Here is a 21,927-nt window from a genome sequence, read left to right as displayed (position 1 = left end):
TGCACTCAAACAAGATCAGCACTCTCATGTCAATCTTTTTGTGGATTTTAACGAAGCTTTTGGCTTGGATTGGTTTTAATTCGCTGCTTTTTCTAGTTTTTTTTTTTGTGGCAAATGCAAGTTTTATAATGTAATTTACTTTCTCATTTGAAAAGTCAGCCCCCATATGAATCTGTTTGGTTCTAACCTGCTTGGTTTGGCAATGCTAGAAGTTGGTGCGTAGCCTGGTGTGTTAGGACTGCTTATAGAGTAACATGGGGGTGATACAGGTGAATCCACCTTGTTCTGGTTTATTTCCACAAATAATTTAAGAAAATAAGTATTACTTGTCTTTTTTTTCCCCCATGGTAGAGCTGTGGCTTCAATTTACTCTTATTTAAAAATAGATGTGTGTTAATTCTCCCTTCAAATAACAGAGATTTCTAAGGGCTGACATGGGGAAACTTGTCTCCAGTGTTTTTTTCTGAGATGCAGAAAGAATCTGGCAAATCTTGACTGAAGCTAGCCTTTGTGAGTTGTCCTCTAATTAGTTCCCCCAAAATGGTGCTATTAAATAAGAAGGGGGTATCTTATATCACTGTATGTTTCAAGCTCTTCATTTAGAAGTTCACCAAGTGCTGTAATCTATGAATGCATTTCTGTGGAAGCTGATTTTGATTAAACAAATATGCCAAACTGGTTGAAGGGAGCTCAAGTGGTAGGGGGCAAAGGTATTTATCTAACCTTTAGCCAATGACCTTCCCATAGGGGTGGGTTATGTCCACAATAGTTCTGTATGTTTGTGGAAATAATCAAAGGAGTGGTCAGTGTTTTTACATCTTTAGCTGGAATGTCCAGGTTCTGGTCCATATCACTTGAAAGGACATCTTAGTTGTGTTGAGCTGCTCAAGATGATGCTTCAGACCTGGGTTACTCTTGCTTGCTTCCATGTGGCCTGGTTTTGTCTTCAATAAACATTGTGCTATTTTTCTTTCAGTTGAAATGGTTTACCAAATCCAAGTTTTGATCATTAGACTGGGCCTTTTGACACCCCAGAATTTCACAGGCTCTACAGAGGTGAGAGACCCAGAGCAGTGCATATGTAACAGAAACTTGAATTTAACCTTTAGAGACATGCTTGTGCTGCTCTGAGTGGACCTCATGTTCTCTGTTATGCTTTGACAAGAACCTGAATTGAACTTTCTTTCTAACATTTTAACATATGTTTCTGCATACTTTTAATAGTTTTTTCATGTAATTTTTTCTCATGTTTGTCATCTCCTCTTAAACAACTCATGTTTTTCCAATGTGTTTGATTCCAATATTTAGTTTTTCACTTTCCCCTTATTCTGTAGAGAAGGAAACCAGTGTAGTAGGTCAGGAAATCCAAACATAAGGCTTCATTAGCAAAGAGGTAGAGACCTCTGGCATGTCCTGTCTTCTCACTGAAGTCTTCCAGGCCTTATTTGTCCCCGTGCATTTTCCAGTCTCTACAGACATTTAAAAGCTTATGTCAAGAAAAATACGTTGCTTTCCTTTTATGTAGTTAATGTCCCTTGTTTGTAAAACCTTTGTATAATCCTTAGGAACCCCTAGCAAGAAGCAGTCAAATCCTCAACTTTGAAGAGAGCCCTGCAAGGGCTCTATGTGCAGGTGATGTGCTGAATTCATTCACAGTTGCCGTGGCAACCTTATTCCTCTTTTTTTTTTTTTTTTTACTCAGAAAATAACTGCTTTATCAGTAGCTGTACCCTTTCACAGTACCCTGTGACTTTTGTTCAGGGGTCCTATAGCTCTTAGAAGCAATAGATAGGCCCTGAAACTATCAGTATCACAGGCCCTCTTGTGCAGTATTGCTCTCTAAAGCTTGTTATTCTTCAGCTGTAAGTATACCAGTGATTATTCTTTATGATTTTTTGGCAAAAGACTGTCCCTTCCACACTGCATGGGGACATGCAATAATTTCAGATTCTGGGTTTTCAGATCAGTAATTTCAGATTCTGCGCTATTATTTCATAGCTAGAAGATACAGTTCTCGGTCCTGCTGTTCCCCTGTCTGCTTTCCCTAAGCTCAAAGGGTTCTTGGTCATCTGTTCCAAGAGTCCATTTTGTTGTACATAACTGCTCTCCTGCCCCTAGGAGCCATCAGATTGCTTCTCTTTCATGTCACTGGCAATTTTTCAGGGATAGAAAAGAGAATGGGAGGATGGAAACCCAATCTGAGATGAAAATGATGACACTGACTGTAACAAACTAATCCCCTTCCAGAAGCGAGGGAGTTATTTCTCTGGGTGTAGGTCTCATAATAAAGTGATTTCTTTCTCTCAGAAAATTATTCTTGATTCCAGTCAGTCAGGATTACTGTAAGTCTATCCAGTGAAACCAGGGGGATGGTGCATTAGCAGTACCTTATTGGCAGTGGTTTAACAGTGGTGGATGGCAGCTGAATGAATTAATGTATATTTATTTATATATTTCAACATATGCAAGTACATATGCATATGGTTTTTTCTACATCAAATGAAGTATCTTGCCCACAGATGGCTCTTGGGATTAAAAGGATTGAAAATAATAACACATTTCTATTTTCAGTGAACAAACCTATTTTTCAGTTATCCCAGTCAGCAACATCCATCTGTTGAGCCTTATTTGGGCATTGCCTCCACAAGAGAAAAATTACAGGTAAAACGATGTTTAGACTATCATTACATTAATTACGTAATTATTGTTAATTTACATTACATTTTGATTCTGTGCTGTTTATTAAACAGTTTGTGTAGAGAATCCAATATAGGATCAAAACCTCATGTCGTGGTTCCTTCCACTAGAGCAGGGTGCTCCAAGCCCCTGTGTCCAACCTGGCCTTGAACACTGCCAGGGATGGGGCAGTCACAGCTTCTCTGGGCAACCTGTGCCAGCCCCTCAGCACCCTCACAGGGAAGAATTTCTTCCTTATATCTAATCTCAGCCTCCCCTCTCCCAGCTTAAAGTCATTCCCCTTGTCCTGTCCCTACAGACCCTTGTCCTAAGCCCCTCTCCAGGTTTCCTGCAGCCCCTGTAGGCACTGGAGCTGCTCTAAAGTCTCCCCTTCAGGAGCCTTCTCTTGTCCAGGCTGCCCCAGCCCAGCTCTCTCAGCCTGGCTCTAGGGCAGAGCTGCTCCAGCCCTCACAGCATCTCCATGGCCTCCTCTGGACATGCTCGAGCAGGTCCATGTCTGTCTTGTGTTGGAGGCCCCAAGAGCTGAATGCAGTGCTGCAGGTGGGGTCCCACAAGAGCAGAGTAGAGGGGGAGATTCACAGTATTAGGTACAATATCTCAGTGTTGACATAATAGATACAATATCCCATAACCATAACTCACTTTTAATGATCTTCATTGCACACACCATGAACTGATACTTGTTTGCTGTAGGACCCTGAGGGGATACAAGGCTTGTTTGCATGGCCTGTCATATCCCAGTCTTCATTGCTTTTGGCTTCTGGGCCCCTAACTCAAATACCCAGTCCCATTCCAGTACCAGCCTATGTTGAGGTTAGGAAAGGTGTGCACATTTTCCTTCCTATGGTGGCACATGCCTCTGATTTAGGAAGAACAGAAGAGCTTAAATGCTTGCCCAGTCACTTTGCATCCTGCAGTGGAATAAGAAAGGTCAGGCAATAACTTATGTTCAAAAGGAAGACTTCAGTAGAATGGATTTGGTTTGTTTAATAGTAAAGAAAAGGTCATGTCTTTTGTTCTTTTATTCTCACATAAATTGATTTTGTAAATTTGAAGTTGGTTTATCACCATTTGTGTTCTATGGCTTTGTTATTTCAGTACTGGAGAAAAGGTCATCATCTTAGTGGGTACCTGATATTCCATGGTCCATTAAAACTGCATTACTGCTGCTGAAGTTGAAGTTAATTTTTTTTCCTGCATTTTTTCTCTTCTTGTTTTCCACCTAACTTCACCTGTCCTAAGTCAACCCAGCTCCAACTGGGTACTTTGTCCTGCAGTCCAGTATAGCAGAAGTGCTTGCCTATGATTGTATCTTTGATTTATGTGGGGTTTAGAAACTTGGATGTCTTGGCTGTGCCAGCCTCATAAGCCATTTATATTCACATAGATTTGTGTGGGTGTGTTTTGTTCACAGTGCAAGAGCTTGGACAGATTCCCACTCTAGTATCTTTCCTTAGGGAAGTGAATTGCATTAGGTGTCTCAAAATGAAGTGTTAGTAGAAGACAGCGACTGAGTACTGGCATTCTTCTTATTTCATTGACCTCTAACTTCTCAACACGAAGCTGCTCTAAGAACTGAAAACCTTTCTAACAACTCAATCTGTTTCCTTGTATTTTTGATTTCTTAATACCCTGCTCCTGATTTCTAGTAGAGATCGAACCAGGCCTCTGCAGTGTGAAAGCACCTGGGAGGAAGGAACCAGTCTAGGGCTTGGTAACACTGATAGTAAACAAAACCGATCCCAAAAATTCAGAAACCCCAACCCAAAATGTTGTGACCCTTCTGTCTCCTCAGACCTTCACATTTTTCCTCTATACTCAGAAAATACTGCCTGGAATCACAGAGACACAAACCAAAACAGCCCTGTATTACCATTACTAGTATAATGATATTCTGTAGGATAATACTTTAGTTCTTATTGAGAAACTTTTTGATGGAGCATTTATATACTGCAAGCAGATTTGTTACTATTTTAGAGGCTTTTTATTGCTTTTGACACAGAAGGGTAATAGTGGCATCTATAAAGATAATGGAGACAAATAAATTCATGATACCAGTCTTGAGCAATTTACAAACTGAGTAACAATTCAATCTTTGGGTTTTTTTTTTTCACCAGAAGGGTGGCTTTTTCTGTTCTTAATGCAAAGTGACCACAATTCTAAGTCCTCTTTAGTTTTAAATGTAGTTCAAAGTATAAAGCAAGTTGGTGAAAACACTGAACAGTCTAGAGGAGAAGTATTTGCATAGTGGAACTGAAGCTGACAATGTTTCTGCTGTCCTCTTCCTCTCTTTTCTCTCTTTTAATCTTTTCTCTTTTGCCTTCTCCCCCATTTCCACCCAGTTTCGTCAGAGGTCTGCAGAGAAGTAAGAATATCTCTCTGTAATCTGCCTTGAGGACCGAGACAGAAAATTAAGTCTTTGATAAAGTAATAACAATTAAAATGTCCAGCGTAGATTAAATAGACTTCCATTCTTTAAGTTATATTTCTCTGTATCTCGGTAGTTATCTTGTGAGATGGTAGGAGGAAGGATATACATTCCCCAGGTGTTAGTGCAGCTGGCTCACTTACAACCCTTACGGAGTCAGGAAAGTCTGCTAGAACAGAAAGCTATCAAAACCTCTGCAGGAATGGGCCATCAGCCATAGGCAGCATATCCAAGAAACTGAGAGCTCTCTGGTGTGTAGCCATAGATTAAACTGATACAGAGCAGTAGTAAAATCTGTGTATATTACACAGCCTTCGTCTTGTAACTTTAATGAGTATCTTATATCTCACTTCATGTAGCATGCCTGCTAACGTTTGATCAAGACTGTCTGTGGTAAAAAATTGGACAGTAGTTGCATTGTAAGATCACTAAAGAGCTGCATGAAAGAGAGAACAATTTATTTGAACTATCTTTAAAAGCCTATATTTCACCAGGCTTTAACAGTATAGCTTTTGAATTTTTGATAGAAATGTTTGATTTTAATACTCTGGGGCATTTCACAGTTTTTTTAACCATCATGAAAGATTCTTAAAGTGGTTAAAATGCATTTATATGTATTTTAACTTTATCATGGCCACTTCATTTCAGATAAAGCTATGAATCTTTCAAATGTCTTCTCTGCAGCTACCTCTGACACAGGTTTTTTTTTAGCAGTCTTAATATACAGCAAACACATTTTACTGAGAGTTAATGTAGTCCTTGAAAAGTAATTCTGTACCCAAGGTAGGTGTTACCCTTCTATATACTCTCAAGAACGCTGCAGATGTAATCATATGCTGATACCTCTTTTTTTAGCTCTGGCATACAAATTTTCTATGTCTCATGCCAGAAAAAAATTGAAGATGTCCTTGTGTATCCTCTGCATGAAAAAAGTAAGACCTATCTAGGTGTTTCAGGGTCTCAGCCTGAGCAACTTCTTGTTCTCAGAGCTAGTGACTTGAATGCTTATTTCTTCTCTATGTTAATTCCCACAATAACATCCTTATCCATGTAGTGTGATGCTTCTAGACACTTTGTAAGCATCCCCTCTGAATCTGCCAGACCAGCATATGGAGTTGATACTGCAAAACTGAAGTACAGACTGGTGGCTGGAGAGCATGGTGTGGGCATTGGAGTGAAAGGATTAAATCATAAGGTAACAGTAAGTACTAACAGCACATCGGCCTTAATAGAGCTCAACAAATCATTTGTTGAACATTACTTTCTACATTAGTCAGAAGCCTGAAGTGCTGCGGTTGGCATTGCAACTCATTGATTCATAGTTTTACATGGCTTTAAAGACTACAGAGGGGTAATGGTTTTGCATATAATGAAGAAACATCTGCATTTTTGGCCTCAAGAGCTGTAAGGTTAGTGAGGTAAAGACTTACGGTTTAGGGGGGAGATTTTATGAATTGTAAGAAGAAGGAGTGTGGAGTAAAGGCGGCTAAATACAGAGCAATGGGTGTTTGACTCAGGCAATGTTTTTTGCATGGAGTAAGAAGGAAAACCAAATGAAAATGTGTAAAAATACTGGGGTCTGATATGAAATTTATAACGTGACTCTTCCAGTGAGGAAATAGTGTTTGCGTTACAGCCACCTCATCTCTGACTGTTTGACTTCAGGTTTTCTCCAGCAGTCTTTGAGATGATTAAAGAGAAGCTAAAAAAGACTTACTTCAACATGCTCATCAAATCAGAGGTGTTAGCCAAATGAGTGTCAGTGGGGAAAGGCTTAATTTTAGGGTAGTGGTAGAAAAGAAAGCAATCATCTTTGTTCTTCCTGTGTTGTCATAGTAGCATAAAGCAGTGGCTTGAGGAGGTGCCTGTCTTTTTATCAGAAATTACCATGCAGCCTTGTTGAACATAGCGAGTGCAGCACAATAATTATATGTGAGTGCAGTTTTCAAACTGCCAAATAGTTTTACTTTATCCCAAGGACTCGTACTAATGACCAGGTGCCAAAGGCTGACATGAACTCACATAGAAAAAGTTGTCCTGTGTGTTTTGTTCTTAGAGTTGCTTGAGATTCTTCTGCAGCAGCACCTGTGTGTGTGCACTTGGGGGTTGAAATTCTTTGTTAGAGGAATATCAAATCTACTGAATATGCATCAGCTGGGGCCATCCCAGCCACAGTTCCAGCCCAGCTGCCCTTTGTTTCTTCCGAATTGACACTGGTCTCAGATTGCTCACATTCTGTGCTCTTTCCACATCAGTTCCTCTCATCTTCTCTGGAAGCAAACTTTATTTATGCTTTGGTTATCATGTGGACAGTTTTTATTTGCTTTCTTAAACTTTTAGTAGAGAAGAGGAGGAATGTGAGGCCTGCTGCTGCAGAGGTGGGGTAAGTAGACAAAACTGGCGTTGCTTAAGATCAATGTTAACCAGAAAGATTTCTCCTTGCTTCACAAAGGGAAGCTTACTGGAGTCAGAGCTGCTTCTCACAAGAGCAAGAGATACCTAGGATCTTGTTCAACAGATCTAGGGAAACCTCATTACTGAGTCTATCTTGAAAAGACAGTAGCTAGCACTTTATAATCTGACATCTTACTGGATATTCATTGGATCTGATGATCTAAATGTTCTGATAGCACTGTGTGTTGGTTTTTCTCAAAACAGTAAATATTAGTCAAAATAATATGTGGCTATCAACTCCTCATCTGCTGGAGCAGCTAGAGGTTATTCCTCTCTTTGGCTGCATTCTTGTTACGAAGGTTGAGTGCCCTCTAGAAGGGAGACATTAAGTCAAAGCTCAGTGTATTCTGTAGCCTTCATAGCAGTAATAGCTCTTAACACTATAAATTGTTGTCTTCATTAGGATTTTACCTAGAATCTGAGCTGAAACTAAAAGGCTTCTGTATACTTGCACATTAGAAGGTGCTGCTCCAGTATTTAGAATTAAATCGAGGCTTCCTGTAGCCTGCCTGTATATAGGTAGCACAAACAGTGCATAGCTTCCTCAGGAAAGAGAGAGGTAACTGTGCATCAAATAAACATATATACTAATACAAATTTGTGTTTTGGCTGAGATGTGAGCGGGGTTTGCGGCTTTGCTGCTTGTGCTCCCTCCAGAAAGCTCCAGTTCACTCCCCTCGTCCATCCCTGCCCTGTTCAGTTCTGGGTGGTGGTTTTGCCACATACACATCTGCTCTATAAGGTGAATATTCTTAACAGATGCCTACTCCAAAGTGTCTTTTATCGGGTAGGATACAAGAGATTTGCAGGTAGTTGTTCATATTACCTGTAGTAGTTTCCTGTGCAGTCACAAGTGAAAGCACAATCAATGCAGACCCAGTCTGCATAGTCAGTGTGTGGGGAAGCGATCTCGTAAGCACAGTTCCTGTGCACAAGACTTACAGAAATTTTGGATGAAATTACAACTTCTATTATTTTGTGCATGCTTATTTTGGGGATGGTTTTTTGCTTTCCCATGTGCCACCTGCTGTAGTCCTGCCTTTGTCTTTCTTGCCAGTTGATGTTTTTCCCCCTCCAGTTAATTCAGGGTAATTTTACCACCCACCCAGATGAAACCAAACCATTTGCTTTCTGCTTTGAAGGCACAGTGGGAAGCCAGAAATTGTCAGCTTGTTGATTTGAATGGTGACTTATTGCGGATTTAATGATGATTCCACCCAGGCTGGATTTATCTGTTTTAGGTTGGGATGAGGAGTTCAAGAGAATGTGTTCTTACGGGGTTGCTTGTGGTAAGTTTTGAGCTCTCCTAACAAAGCTTGAGTGCTTCTTAGTGTGGGTATCAGCTGCATTTGCATACTGTGTGATGTTACTTGCAAAAATAATGGTTAACATTAAGATAGGTCATAACTCTGACATGTGCATTTGTTACAGCCTACTAGTACTTGTATGGTGTAGGTACGTGGGACTGTCCTGGCATGGTACTTCAAACAATGAATTGTTTCACTTCAGAATTAATAAACATTTTTATTATAAACTGGAAGTGCTGTAAGTGGAGGTTAATCTGCCTTCTGCTGCAGAGACAGAGCTTTGAACCGGTGAGGATAGAGGAATCTGGGGGCAAGTTCAGTGGGATTAATCCGTTTTCCCTTGATTTGACCAGGCTTGTTTGCAGAGTCTGAAATTGAGCTGTGGTCGAACACCTGCTGCTGTGGGCAGGAGCAGGTTTTGACTGAATTGAGGCTGTGTTTCAGCTGCACATGGAGTAGCCTGGTTCCAGTTTCCTGCCAGTCAAGGAAACACGTGGAGAGCTCGCTGCAGGAGGTACAGCTCATCAGCAATTTGTGCTGGAACAACTAAACCCATATACCTTGTTGCTATGGGAAAACAGAAGTGTAGCTAATTCCTGGAAGACCATGGCTCAAAGTCCAGAGTAATGTACCACAAACAAATACAGCATCATCCCCAGGTGCTTCAGTTGTAGCTTCTCATTTGTTTTAGTCTACATGTGGGCCTGTGTCTTATCTTTGGTTGTGTGTAAATCAGGTTTGGGGTGCATCCCTATATGTGTATACTTTTATTCGTTACAGTCTGAATCTAGGCCAGTGATCATACTTTGAATATCATATCATCTGTAGTGTAATTGGTTTGGTGCCTTGTATACTGAAGTTGTACGAGCTTTGTATATGGGTGCCCCATCCCTGGCAGTGCTCAAGGCCAGGTTGGACACAGGGGCTTGGAGCACCCTGCTCTAGTGGAAGGTGTCCCTGCCCATGGCAGGGGTTGGAACTGGATGAGCTTTATGATCCCTTCCAATCCAAACCACTGTCAGATTCTGTGATTCTGTAAACTGATGTGACTGAAGATAACAGCTCAAGATATTCTGTATTTGGCAGTTGTATTGCTTAAGACATCACTGTTCATTTGAGTTATGTTCTGGGCAGGAAGTGGTAGCTAAGGCAAAGGTAGCTGTCATTTGGGACCATGAGCCGAAGCCCTGTGTTTTTGTCTCTTAGCCTGCAAAAGACAAAGGAGGTATCAGAGTCTATAGTGATAGTTCTTAATGGGTAATTCTTCAGTCACCAAAGAAACCTCACCAAAGAGGAGAAACCAAAGGGAGGTGTAGTTTGGCGAGCTCCTGTCTCACCACATGGGGATGGAGCTCACATCTGCCTAACACCAAAAGGGCAAAAGCTTTGAAATCAGACCCTTCCTGCAGAAAGCTCAATGCTCAGAAATGACAGCCTGTCAGAGCATCCTGTGTGGCAGAGAGAGCGGTCTCAGCCTCAACTTACTGAGCTGGCTGTACTATTTAAAATGGCTTGTTCTTGCAGTCCTTGTGTTTTCGGTGCAGTGATACCGAGCTGGGAAGCTCGTGTTTATCTGTCAGTTTTGGAACTGAAAACAATTTTGCACAGTTCACAACCATGTTTTGTAATGGTGAGATCACACAGGTGGCTGCTGCCTGGCTCTTGGGCATGTTAGTAAATAGACTTTTTTTCTTCTCAAGGCCATTGCCCTTAAAATTTTGCTGTTCCCCTTTGCTCTGTTAAGATTCTAATACTGATAATAAAAGAGGCCTGTGTGAAACAGCAAATCCTCCTAACATGCCTATCTGAAATTATTAACATGAAGTTGTTTAAAAACCTGTTTGCCTGTTGGTTAAGCACTGTCTGTTTCAGTGTCCGTTTGGGTGAGGATGCTTCTGTTTGAAGACTGCTCCTTTTCTCATTGCAGTTTCTTGGGGCTGTCTTAAAAGGGAGAGCAGCAGGTAAACATCCCAGCCAGGGCATCCTTCCCACTCAGCTCCTGAGGGTGTGATTAATGTGTGGCCAAAGTGACTCTGCTGGATGTTGCCTTTTAAACAAGGGATATCCGGTATTTATTGGAGAAAGGTGTTCCGGAAGAACCACAGGAGGTAACTGAGAGGGACAAAAAGGCAGAGACCCAGGTGCAGAAGTGCTACTGTGACCTTAATGGCAGCCCAGAAATGGAGACCTTTGGTCAGGTGTTGCCCAAAAGAGGCAAGATGCAAAGATTTTCCTCCTGTAAGCATTAAGGACTGAAGGAAGGAAAGGTGTGTAGCTGCCTGGTGTGGCACTGTGTGGAACCAGAGCTGCCCTGGAGGTCTGTGAGCTGGTTTATCCGTGCACACAATGTCTGATCAGCTTCAGTTGTATTTTCTAACAAAAATTTGATGGTCTGTAGGCAACGGTAATAAGGAAATGATGAAAAAGAAAAAGCAAATATGAGAAATTACTGACCTGGTCATCAGGATTGTCATACGGAATCAGACTAATTCCATTCTCCCCACCTCCTATCTGGTCATAGTAATGGATCCTTAGAGATGTCCTAGTGCTTTCTCTGCAGCAGTAATGACTTTATGGATTGGTATTGTACATCCTCTCAGCTGTGGCTTTCTGAGCTAGAGTTCTGAATAATGTAAGCTCTTCCTCAGTTATCCTTGTGGACCTTCCCAGTGACTCTTCCAGCTGCAATGGGCTTTTCTTAAGATGGGCAGATCAAGGCAGTTTGCCAAGTTAAAAATGCATATTGACCATGAGCTTCCTCTGCAGCAGCAGGTTCTGTAACCTTGGCTGTGCTTCTGCAGGATTCTGCTGTGCTTGAAAAGGCTTTGTTGTTAACTTTGTCATGACTTTTATTGCTGCTGATGCCTGTAGGATGAGTGATCTGAAGTCAGTTTGTGAGATCACGCTTTTCAGTGGGGCACATGCTTTGGGTAGTGCTAATCACAGAATCCCAATAATAATAACTTAATGTAAATTTCCAATGATTTTGTGTCAGTTTTCATTATTACAGGAAGTCTAAAAGTCAACTTGGCCTTTGTAGGCTGAGAAAGTTGGGGCTGTTCAGCCCGGAGAAGAGAAGGCTGCGTGGAGACCTCATAGCAGGCTTCCAGTATCTGAAGGGGGCCTACAGGGATGCTGGTGAGGGACTCTTCATTAGGGTCTGCAGTGATAGGACAAGGGGTAATGGGTTCAAACTTAAGCAGGGGAAGTTTAGATTGGATATAAGGAGGAAGTCCTTTACTGTGAGGGTGGTGAGGCACTGGAATGGGTTGCCCAGGGAGGTTGTGAATGTTCCATCCCTGGCAGTGTTCAAGGCCAGGTTGGACAGAGTCCTAGGTGATATGGTTTAGTGTGAGGTGTTCCTGCCCATAGCAGGGGGTTGGAACTGGATGATTTTAAGGTCCTTTCCAGCCCTAACTATTCTATGATTCTATGATTCTTGTAGGGGAATTCCTGACACCAAAACTTAGACCTACATGTTACTTTCCAAGTACTCTTTTATCTTCTAAGCATTGCTGCAAGGTGTTCTCTGTGCTTAGGTCTTATTTAGGTCTGTGCCCATTAGCAAAATACATAGGTTCAGGGATTTTTCTTTAATGCTTGCTCAGAAGGCTTTCCATTATCTTTTATGTATAATGGCTTGAATGAAATGCATGTACATGCTTTTAGCTAAGCCCCAGTGGGGGGATATGTGCATGAAACTAAACTGCTGCAGTTGGAATTGATTAATTTCTTGATTGGCAGACTCAGGAAACAGAGTCCTGAATCATGTGAAATGTCTTTGTTATTTGGCCTTGGTTGCATGTGGCTGAGAACTGTAGTTTTAACCTGGACTCTTCTGCCTGACTCTGTAGCCTGTAGGCAAGGTTTGAAGAACTGAACTGAAAGGAAGACATCCCCTCCAGTTCAGCCTTGTCTTTGCTGTAATCTTGTGTGCGCCATCCCTGTAACCAGGCTGAGGCCTGTCAGAGTATCAGGAAGATTTGGTCTCTACTATCTTAGCTCCCTGCCAAGATGGTGCCTTATGGCCGACACAGTTTCAGTGCTTTCCTTTGCAGTGCAGAGAACATCACAAGCAGCCATGCCTAATCCCTTGAGGGAATGTTCTCCCACTGAGGTACACAGTGACATTGGAATGCTGCAAATAATCTGAAAAAGATAATTGTTCTTTCCATTATGTTCTTTCTGCTCGTTGATGCATAGGGACAGATACAAGTTAGCATTAGTAACCTCCTGTAGGAGCTAAGAGCATAGCCTGAAGTTCAGCTGTAGCTTGTTGGTTTCTGCTGGCAGATACTACCACTGTCGGATGGGAAAGTGTCCTGGTTTGAGCAGTAGCAGTTATTTTTCTCCTTCTTGGTAGCTGGTGCAGTGCTGTGTTTTGACTTTCAGGCTGGGAACGGTTGCTGATAGCAAGTATGTTTTGAGTTACTGCTCAAATGTTTGGTTTGTCCAAGGCCTTTTCTGAGCTCATGCTCTGCCAGGGAGGAGGGGAGGCTGGGAGGAAGGAGAGACAGGACACCTGACCCAGGCTAGCCAATAGGGTATTCCATAACATAGCACGTCATACCCAGGATGTAACTGGGAGAGGCCTGGACTCTGGGAGTTGGAGGAGGTATCGGTCAGTGCTCGGTCGGGCAGGGTGGGGTGAGTTATGGGTCGGTGGCTGGTGAGGTGTTGTATTCTCTTCACTTGTTATTGGCTTTATCATTGTTATTAGTAGTAGTAGTGGCAGTAGTGATTTGTGTTATGCCTTAGCTATTAAACCGTTCTTATCTCAACCCGTGGGGGCTACATTCTTTGGATTCTCCTTCCTAACTCTCCGGGAATCAGGGGAGCAAAGTGGGGGGAGTGAGTGCACGAGCTGTGTGTGGCTTGGTTTTAAACCATGACAGAAAGCCAAGTTCAGCATCCTGAGGCCGATGGCCTCACTTCTGGGGACTCTTCTATGAGGTAATCTTTTGTGAAGCTCATCTTCCATGTTACTGGGCTGCTGTGTTGTCAAAAGCCACAGACAGGTTCAATTCTATCTGTGTAAAACTGGATTTTCTGAGACTTGGCCTGTGTGCGGGGAGGCCGTGCTTGGAGCCACATGAATAAAACCTTTCCTCTAGCTCATGGGAGCAGATCCTGTTTGTTGGAGCTGTTTGAATAGAGGGCACCAGGTCCTGCAAAGTAAGAGTGTGGCTGGTTTGTGCTGGTTGCTGAGCACCAGCATGTTAATGTGCGAAGGGTCGAATCTAAAAGGTGGCTTGTGTGGCCCACATCTAAATTTACTGTCTCTGTTGCTGTCTTTGTCCGATTGAACCCTTCCAGTGTCAACACCATGTTTAGGAGACAACTGAACTTATGCAATGAAGCAGCCTGCAACAGACCTTCCCTTCTTGAAGGCAAGGGTGTAAACCAGTAAGAGACTTACTTAAAGCTGTTTCTCAAAGTTAAAGGTGTGATTTGTACTAGCACAAACTCAGTGTGAGGAAATGGTGCACACGTGCTCTGCAGAAGGCAGCAAGGTAACCGAGTTACGTTATAGAAACACTAAGGGGATTTAGAGGAGTACATGTTGTTGGTTCAGCACCTTAATGACAGCAGGCAGCACAGTGTTAGTGTGGATTCTGCCCTGCTGTACAGTTACGTGTGTATGAAGGGAAAGAAAAGAAAGTTTCATTGCTAATATAGCAGAGGGTCAGAAAAATTGAGGGGAAGAGAAGGTCATTGTTTTGGCAGGCATCCCTCAGTGCTCAGGTAGGTTTGGGACTCTTGCATGAGGCTCTTCAACTTGTGCTGTCCTCTCTATTTAGGCATTTTTGAGATGGCAGTGGTGGTGGTGTTTTTCTATTTGCCACTATATTATTCTGCTAAAATATTTAACTGAAATGGAGAAATAAAGCAAGAAAACCCCTATTTCCAGTTGAATAGAAAACTGAAGTGTGAGTATTTACCAATACATAAGTCTGTATCCGTTTGGTAATAACTGTGTGTATGTCTGAAGTGTTAGCTGCCTGGCAGCATTCCTCTGGGGACAGAACCAGACTGGAAGTTAACCTTCAATAAAGACCCTGCATCCCAAAGCTTCCTAACAGCGAGTGGCAGTGAAAGGCTTCAGTGTTCTGGCTTCTGATGCTTCTGTGAGTATCTCCTGCAGATCAGTCAGTGACCAGCTCAGCTGTCAGGGTTGTTAATAGGCCCCTATCAATGGGTAATGATAATCATGGCTGCTTTGCTTTATGCCCCTGGCTGGTAACTGGGATTTTAAGTGATGCAGTGGGTTTCCCACATGAACTTAAGCACTTTGCAACTAATTACTGGAGAGGTCTAATGTGTAAGTGTTCAGGTTAAGAATGACACCAGTTTTGTTGCATGTGCCATTCATTTTTGAGACAAGTTTATCCCAGTGGGCAAGGACTAGTGTATGTGTAGTGTACAAGTATTCATACTTGTGTACTGGTGCCACTGGAGGTTTTACTCACTTGTTGTAGTTACATCACTGATTCACTTGTTCAGTTCATGGAAATAACATGCTTGGCACTATTTTCCATTCCTGTGGCTTGAAGATGACCAAACCCAGAGTAGCAGAGAAAGCCAAGTCTTTATGTGTAGAGTATGAACTGTCTGCAGTGCTGCTGTCACAGAGCTGCCGCTGAGCAGCTGGATTATACAGTAGCATTCCCAAATCCCACGTTAGGTTTAGAAAGTAAGAGTTTTCCTTAACTCTTCCCAATATGGGACAGAGCCCCAGGTCTCGGAGGGTGTTTCAGGCACCACAAAGCAATTAGCTCAGTAGTCCCAGGTAAAAAAATTTAATCTTTCTATAGAAACAGTGCACTGTGTTACAAATGTGTTCATTTGGTTTCCAGTGACCCTCATGGATGTCCCACAGCAAAGTGGCTCCCTCCCCCTCCCCGCCCTGGTCCTTTTGTCCCTAACATAAAAACTGGAACACAAAAGGCACCAAGCAAGAACTTATACCAACAGAACTGCGACATGACAACAGAGATCAGGAATGGTTACAGTGTTTGTGAAACACCATCCGACCAAGCGGAACCGTTACTGAAAATAAGCTCTTTAAAAAACCAATTTGGTGTTTGACTTCTCAGTCCTTACAGATCTGTGAAGGCTGAATGCAGCTGCACATTGAGTTCATTTACAAGGGTGTGCAAAACTGCAGCCTTCCACAGGTGGTTTATACAGGTTGGGCTTTGTGGCTGGCTTCTTAGAAAAGTATCAAAACCGGAGAACTTCCAAATCTATTTACAGGGGTCTGTTAGTTACAGTGTTATCACACACAGCCTTGCCTCAGTTCTCTCCTTCATGCACACAGCACATGCAGTTGTAGAAACAGCTTTCTATCTTAGAACAACACGTGGGTATCTCACTCATCTGTTCACTGCCTTCAACTCTCAAATTGGAATAGAAGGATGCTTTCATTATTTAGGCATTGTCTCTGCAGGCCACAGAGGATTCTGAGAGTACGCCTTATGTTTGTAAAGGATACAGGGGCTTTATAGACACTTTCCTCCTTTTCTTAGTCAAGAATCAACTCCCAGCTCACAGAACATTGAATTTGTTCTAAGGAAAACTAAAGGAAAAAAAGGGAAGAAGCACCCCAGACCTATTCAGGCTGAGTTTCTTCTACTCACGGGAATACAAAAGCTTGGACTGGTGTAAGAACACCAGGAAGATCTCTCAAGCTTTTGGCATGGGTCAGGGAGGCACTAGTCCATCATGCAGTGATGGGTATTTGCTTCCTATAGAATTCCCTGGGAATCTTATAGAATGATGTGAGAAAACCATGGTTTTTCTGCAAGGTAGAGGATGAATTTTAACCTTCTTTAACCTCCCTGCCCAGTGCTCTGGTACTGGAGACTTGGCCTGGTGCAGGTTGTTCCAATGGCAGAAATAAGGTAACTGCTGCATATGCTGAATTAAGCCCCTACCCCACAGCATCTCCTAAATTTGGACTCTTAATATGAGCAGAGGAAGAGGAGAAGGAGCCACTTCTGTTACTGTGCTGGGTTTCTTTTCCTGATGAGTCAGGTGACAGTGCTCACTTTGGGTGTACAGAAATATAGGGAGAAATTGTTGTTTCTGCTAATTCTAAGCTAATTTGAGAGGTGCAAGATTCCCAGTGGGAAAAGGAACTTAGATTTCCATTTAGAACCAAACCACACAAAAAACCTAGATCCAATTTGTACCAAGCTGTACAAAGCAACAACACAACGTACAAAAACTGGGTGCTGTAGGAGTTTCTCTTGACTGAGAACAGTGACACTCTTCAGATACAAGCACTGCAGATGAATCCTTCGGGATAAAGTGGGGAATGTAAAAGCAACTCGGGAGCTCTGCGTCTTACGGGAGTGCTTCCTCTGTCAGTTACCTCCTGGCTTCAGATTTCAAAGCAAACTTCTCAAACATCTGGTAAAAATTCAGTTATCCCTAATTTCATAAATGTAGGCTAGTAGTTTTAAAATATAGGTATATTTTTCATATATATGTATATATTTATATGCCTATGTATCTGTCTGGTCCAGACAGATATAGACACAGATACTCTATGCACAGCAAGCCAAACATACAAAAAATAAATACTCTCACCCCTCTACTATATTTACAGAACAGATCTTATAATCCAGATTTTTGTTAATAAATATTTCTAAGCTGCCTGTACAGGATTGGTTTTACTTATGTTGATGGATAGCCACAAAGCATAGTCCACATATTTACAAAATCTCTATAAATATAGTCTTAAAATAAAGCAATCGCTACCGAACCGTCAGCCGGGCTGGTTATGGACATTGAGTTAGTAGCTCAGCCGTCGCTTATTCACTATCACAAATGGGTAGTGCAACAAGTTAAAGTGTGTATAAAAGATTATACATACAAAACTCTCACATCCTTTGGATGTTTGCAGTTCATTATAACTTTGTGGTTACCCTTCTGCAACATAAATAACGATCAGAAAGAAGAAGCAGGTTCTGGGATCCAAAGCAGATTTGTTCAGTGTTGTTTGGAGCAGCAGCTTCATCCTCACGGCAACCCGTCATCTTCTAAGCTTAATGCTACACGCTGTGAAAGAGAAACAGACACACTTGAGAACATGTGTGATGTGATACTGTTCCTAACTTGTGTCTCTTGTTAAAAATCTCATTGTTGTCCCAGTGTACTGGTGACAAATCTATTTCAAGCACTGATGTTCTTCCCCTCCAAATGGGATTTCTCACTCAAGTGTTACTTGGGTGCTTTGCAAAGTTTATTTCACTTGCGTATTGGATAAAACTCCTTGTGAGGGATGACACCTCTAGTGTGATCTTTCACACAATCTTTAGATATATAGGGCATCACCTACGTGTCTCCCTGCCTATAGAAGCTATATTGCCTTAACTCATTACTTATGGAGCTTTATGCTCTCTCTTAAAACACAGTGCAGTTATAACTGCTGGCACTTCCTGTCACCAGGGCTGCTGCTTTGAAGGAGGCACCTTTACAGACAAACTGGCCTTCAGAAGAGAGGCTTCTCTCTCTTCTCACAGGAATTGCTATCAAAACAAGTGTTTCCTTTTTGTAAAGCTTAATCTTGCTAAGGCAAATGTCCTTAACCTCTTACAGAACCTCATTCCCTGCTCCTTGTGAGGAATCTGACTCATCTTTACACTGTTATCACAGAGAAAACACTCCCTGATTTGCAGAGAAACTCAAGATAGACTCAAAATAGTTTAGATACTTTAGCAGTCTAAGCACAGATATAAGGGAATCCAGTGGGAGGGTAAGTAATCAGCTGTCACATACTGAGCTTTTAAGGCAGCTATGCTTGCTAGGTATATTGATGAAGACAATTTATCTTCATTTGGACAGAATATCTGGTTATATAGACCACTGTATGCTAAGACAAGTAAATGCATGAGCTGCCTAGAAGTCAAGGCTTCTGCCTATACAAGTGAATATTAAAGAAGTTCTTTTTTCTTGTCATCATATGGCAAATAACCAACACTGTAGTTGGCTGGTGATAAATCTGCATCTAAACTCTCAGTGAAATGAATCTTCTCTATCAGCAGTTTCCTTATATATATATATATATGAAGCATATATATGTATTTTATATAACCCAGCAGATACTTACTGCTGGGTAGACATGTCCAATTTGGGCAGTCCGCCCAATGTGGATTTCGTCTTCATCTTCCTCTTCTGTTGTCTTCCTATACACTGGGTTATCAAAATTCATGCTTTTAGTATTCTTCCGTTTCCAGTTTCTCCAGATGAGGTATCCCCCCATGCACAGCAAGCCAATGACCACTGAGGAAAGGGGAATGAAAAGGGGAAGATAAGGCTGTTGGCCAGACAGGAATCTCCTAGGATGTTCCCATGTACATACCCATTTCTCAAAGCCAGGCTGCTATTCCCTATTTCAGCAGTTCCTGTGCTCCTTTCCACCCCCACCCCTGAAACTCAGAGGAGTGTATTTACATTAGCACATTGGTGTGATCTTCAAAGGTTACATCAAATCAGCTTACCGACAGGAATGACAATGCCAATGACAGCTGCTGTCACGGTGGAATCAAAGCCTTGGTCATTATTCGCATCTGTAATTACAGAAGTTGTTCTGATCATTTAACTCGTTCGTGCTGGTTTTAAAGCCACGTCTAAGGAATGGTTTAGGTTGGTAACCATGTTTATGAGAGCAGGTACTAAGGGGACAAAGGATTTAAATTGAAAGAAGGGAGATTTAAATTAGATATTAGGAAGAAATTGTTTATTACAAGGGTGCTGAGGCGCTGGCACAGGGTGCCCAGAGAAGCTGTGGCTGCCCCATCCCTGGCAGTGTTCAAGGCCAGGGTGGATGGAGCTTGGAGCAACCCGCTCTAATGGAAGGTGTCCCTGCCCATGGCAGGGGTTGGAACTGGATGAGCTTTAAGGTCCCTTCCAACCCAAACTATCCTGTGATTCAATGTTGTTCTGCCCATCAGAAAGCTTTTGTAATTGAAGAGTTTACAAAAAGTTGTAATAAAATCAGTACAGCACAGACAAAAAGCACATACACCTGAACCTGGGCTGCTCCATCCTAGGAAGGATGCACAGCCTGGCCACAAAGTGCTCCTACTCTTGCAGGATGCAGACCCCACACCAGGAGGGTGCTGAGGGCCAGGGAAGTGCTCAGTGCAGTGTTCCCAGATGGAGAAGCTCTGCCCAGCAATGAGTGAGGAGTTGTACTTGTGCCTTGTGTTTTCAAGCACACAAAAGGAGGGCGGTTTTACAAAGCCTGATGTTTAATGGATATTCCCTGCATGGATCAGGGGATGGTGCACAGGGCTCTTAGAACTCCTCAGGAGAACTCTTTTTAGTACTGACACAATTAATGATTTAGTGAGCTGTCAGGAAAAGAATGTGGTTCAAAGCCATCCTCACAGCTCCTTTGTAATTAGTTTTCTTCTTTCTTTGCAGCTGAGGAGTTAGTGAACCCCACGTACAGCACTCACTGCTGCAGCCTGCCTCGGGCATGCGAGACTGATGCCAAAACTCAACACTGGACTTACAGAAGCAAAAACCCCACAGTTATAGGGGAAAATGGTTAAAAATATATCATCAATGCACCTTTCAGGTTATACATTTAAAAATGTTTGCTCTGAGCTTTTATAATGGGGGGATCAGCACAGAAAATCTGTGTTTGCTGAAGCATCAGGAATTGAGAGCAGGAACTACCTGTAGTTTTCCTTTTGATACACCAATCCGTGGAACTTAACAGGCATTTTCTCCTTTTAAATACTTCCCTGCGGCAGGTTGTTCTATCCCATAGTTATTTACTTGCTAATAAAAGAGACTATTTCAAATGTGGACTATAAAATCTTCCATGATTTGTTAAAAGATTAATTCTTGCACTGGAAAGAAACTTGCACAAAAAGAACATAAGAAATGAATTGCAGAAATTGGAATATGCTTCCCCACACGCAGTATGGAGCATGCTCCGTCGCTGTTCCTGAAACCAGGCACCCAACTTAAATGGGGATGGCAGAATTTTGCCCTCCAGACGCAACAGGAACTGCCTGTTCTGCTCAGGGAAATGGTTAAGGCCAAAATGTTTTTTTCAGGCAATCTGGATCTGTTTGAGGCCCTGAACTACAGTCCTGAAGGGTGAAGTCTTCTCTCTGGACTAGAATTTGGGGTTTGTTCTGGCAAATCAGTTCAGCTTTTCTGCTCTCCCTTGGCAGCAGGATCTAGAGGGGTCACCTGTTAGAACTGAGGTGGTAGCCTGGTGTTTCAGTACTCATTTCTGTCTTGGGCTGAAGTAATTCCACACTTCCAGAAGGGCTGAGGCAGGACAGGAGGCATTTTTCACCCACAGCTTGTGCTGGATCACATTAACAATTAAAATAGGTGAAGTGCCTTAGAATCATCCATCTTACAGCGTGCAGCACTGCAAACAGCACTGGAGCTGGGATGAACTAGTACTGAGCACAAGGCAAGGACTGCTGTGAACTCTCAGGGCCTCATCTCTAGAGTCTGCTTGATGTGTGCTGGATGAAAACCTGATGTAAGTTCCCTGACATCCTGAGTGAGTAGAATCACATCAGCCATCGTAACAGATGTCTGCAGAAATAGTACCTGATGTCTCCTGCATCTGACCTGTTTCTAACTGTCCTCGATTCAGCTGGGATAGAGTTAATTTTCTTTCTAGCAGCTGGTGCAGTGCTGGGTTTCAGCTTTAGTCTGAGAACAAGGTTGATAACACACCAATGTTTTAGTTGTGGCTGAGCAGCACTTACCCCGATCAAGACTTTTCAGTCTCACGCTCTGCCAGTGAGGAGGGGCATGGAAAGCTGGGAGGAAGCAGACAGGACACCTGACCCAAACTAGCCAAAGAGGTATTGCATACCACAGCACATCATGCCCGATCTAGAAACTGGGGCCAGTTACCTGGAAGGCCCAAATCGCTGCTCAGGTAGGGCTGGGGATCAGTCAGCAGGTGGTGAGCAATTGTATTGTGCATCACCACTGTTTGTTGGTTCTTTTTTTTTCCATATCTTTTGCTATTTCCCTCTTTATTATTAT

General features: G+C 42.4%; 1 protein-coding gene and 1 long non-coding RNA gene across 3 annotated transcripts in view; one reads left to right on the top strand and one right to left on the bottom strand.

Moving 5' to 3' along the window:
- LOC117436249 (uncharacterized) overlaps positions 1–21,927 on the top strand; it is a 29,041-nt gene that overhangs the window by 4,665 nt on the left and 2,449 nt on the right. The window contains exon 2 of the long non-coding RNA XR_004549665.1: positions 20,323–21,409. This is a non-coding gene — a long non-coding RNA (uncharacterized lncRNA). The remainder of the gene's footprint in view (positions 1–20,322; positions 21,410–21,927) is intronic.
- LRP8 (LDL receptor related protein 8) overlaps positions 15,813–21,927 on the bottom strand; it is a 192,437-nt gene continuing 186,322 nt past the window's right edge. For both annotated transcript variants that reach the window (XM_034063524.1, XM_034063525.1), the window contains 3 exons: positions 19,395–19,463; positions 19,004–19,176; positions 15,813–17,952 (listed from right to left, as the gene is read on the bottom strand). In XM_034063524.1, the coding sequence (XP_033919415.1) occupies positions 17,914–17,952; positions 19,004–19,176; positions 19,395–19,463 (281 nt within the window). In that variant the 3' untranslated portion in view covers positions 15,813–17,913. The remainder of the gene's footprint in view (positions 17,953–19,003; positions 19,177–19,394; positions 19,464–21,927) is intronic.

Source organism: Melopsittacus undulatus, chromosome 6, assembly GCF_012275295.1.
Source record: "Melopsittacus undulatus isolate bMelUnd1 chromosome 6, bMelUnd1.mat.Z, whole genome shotgun sequence".
In the NCBI taxonomy this organism is placed as follows: Eukaryota; Metazoa; Chordata; class Aves; order Psittaciformes; family Psittaculidae; genus Melopsittacus; species Melopsittacus undulatus.
The sequence above is the reverse complement of the archived record's forward strand: the minus strand, read 5'-3'. Positions and strand labels throughout refer to the sequence as shown.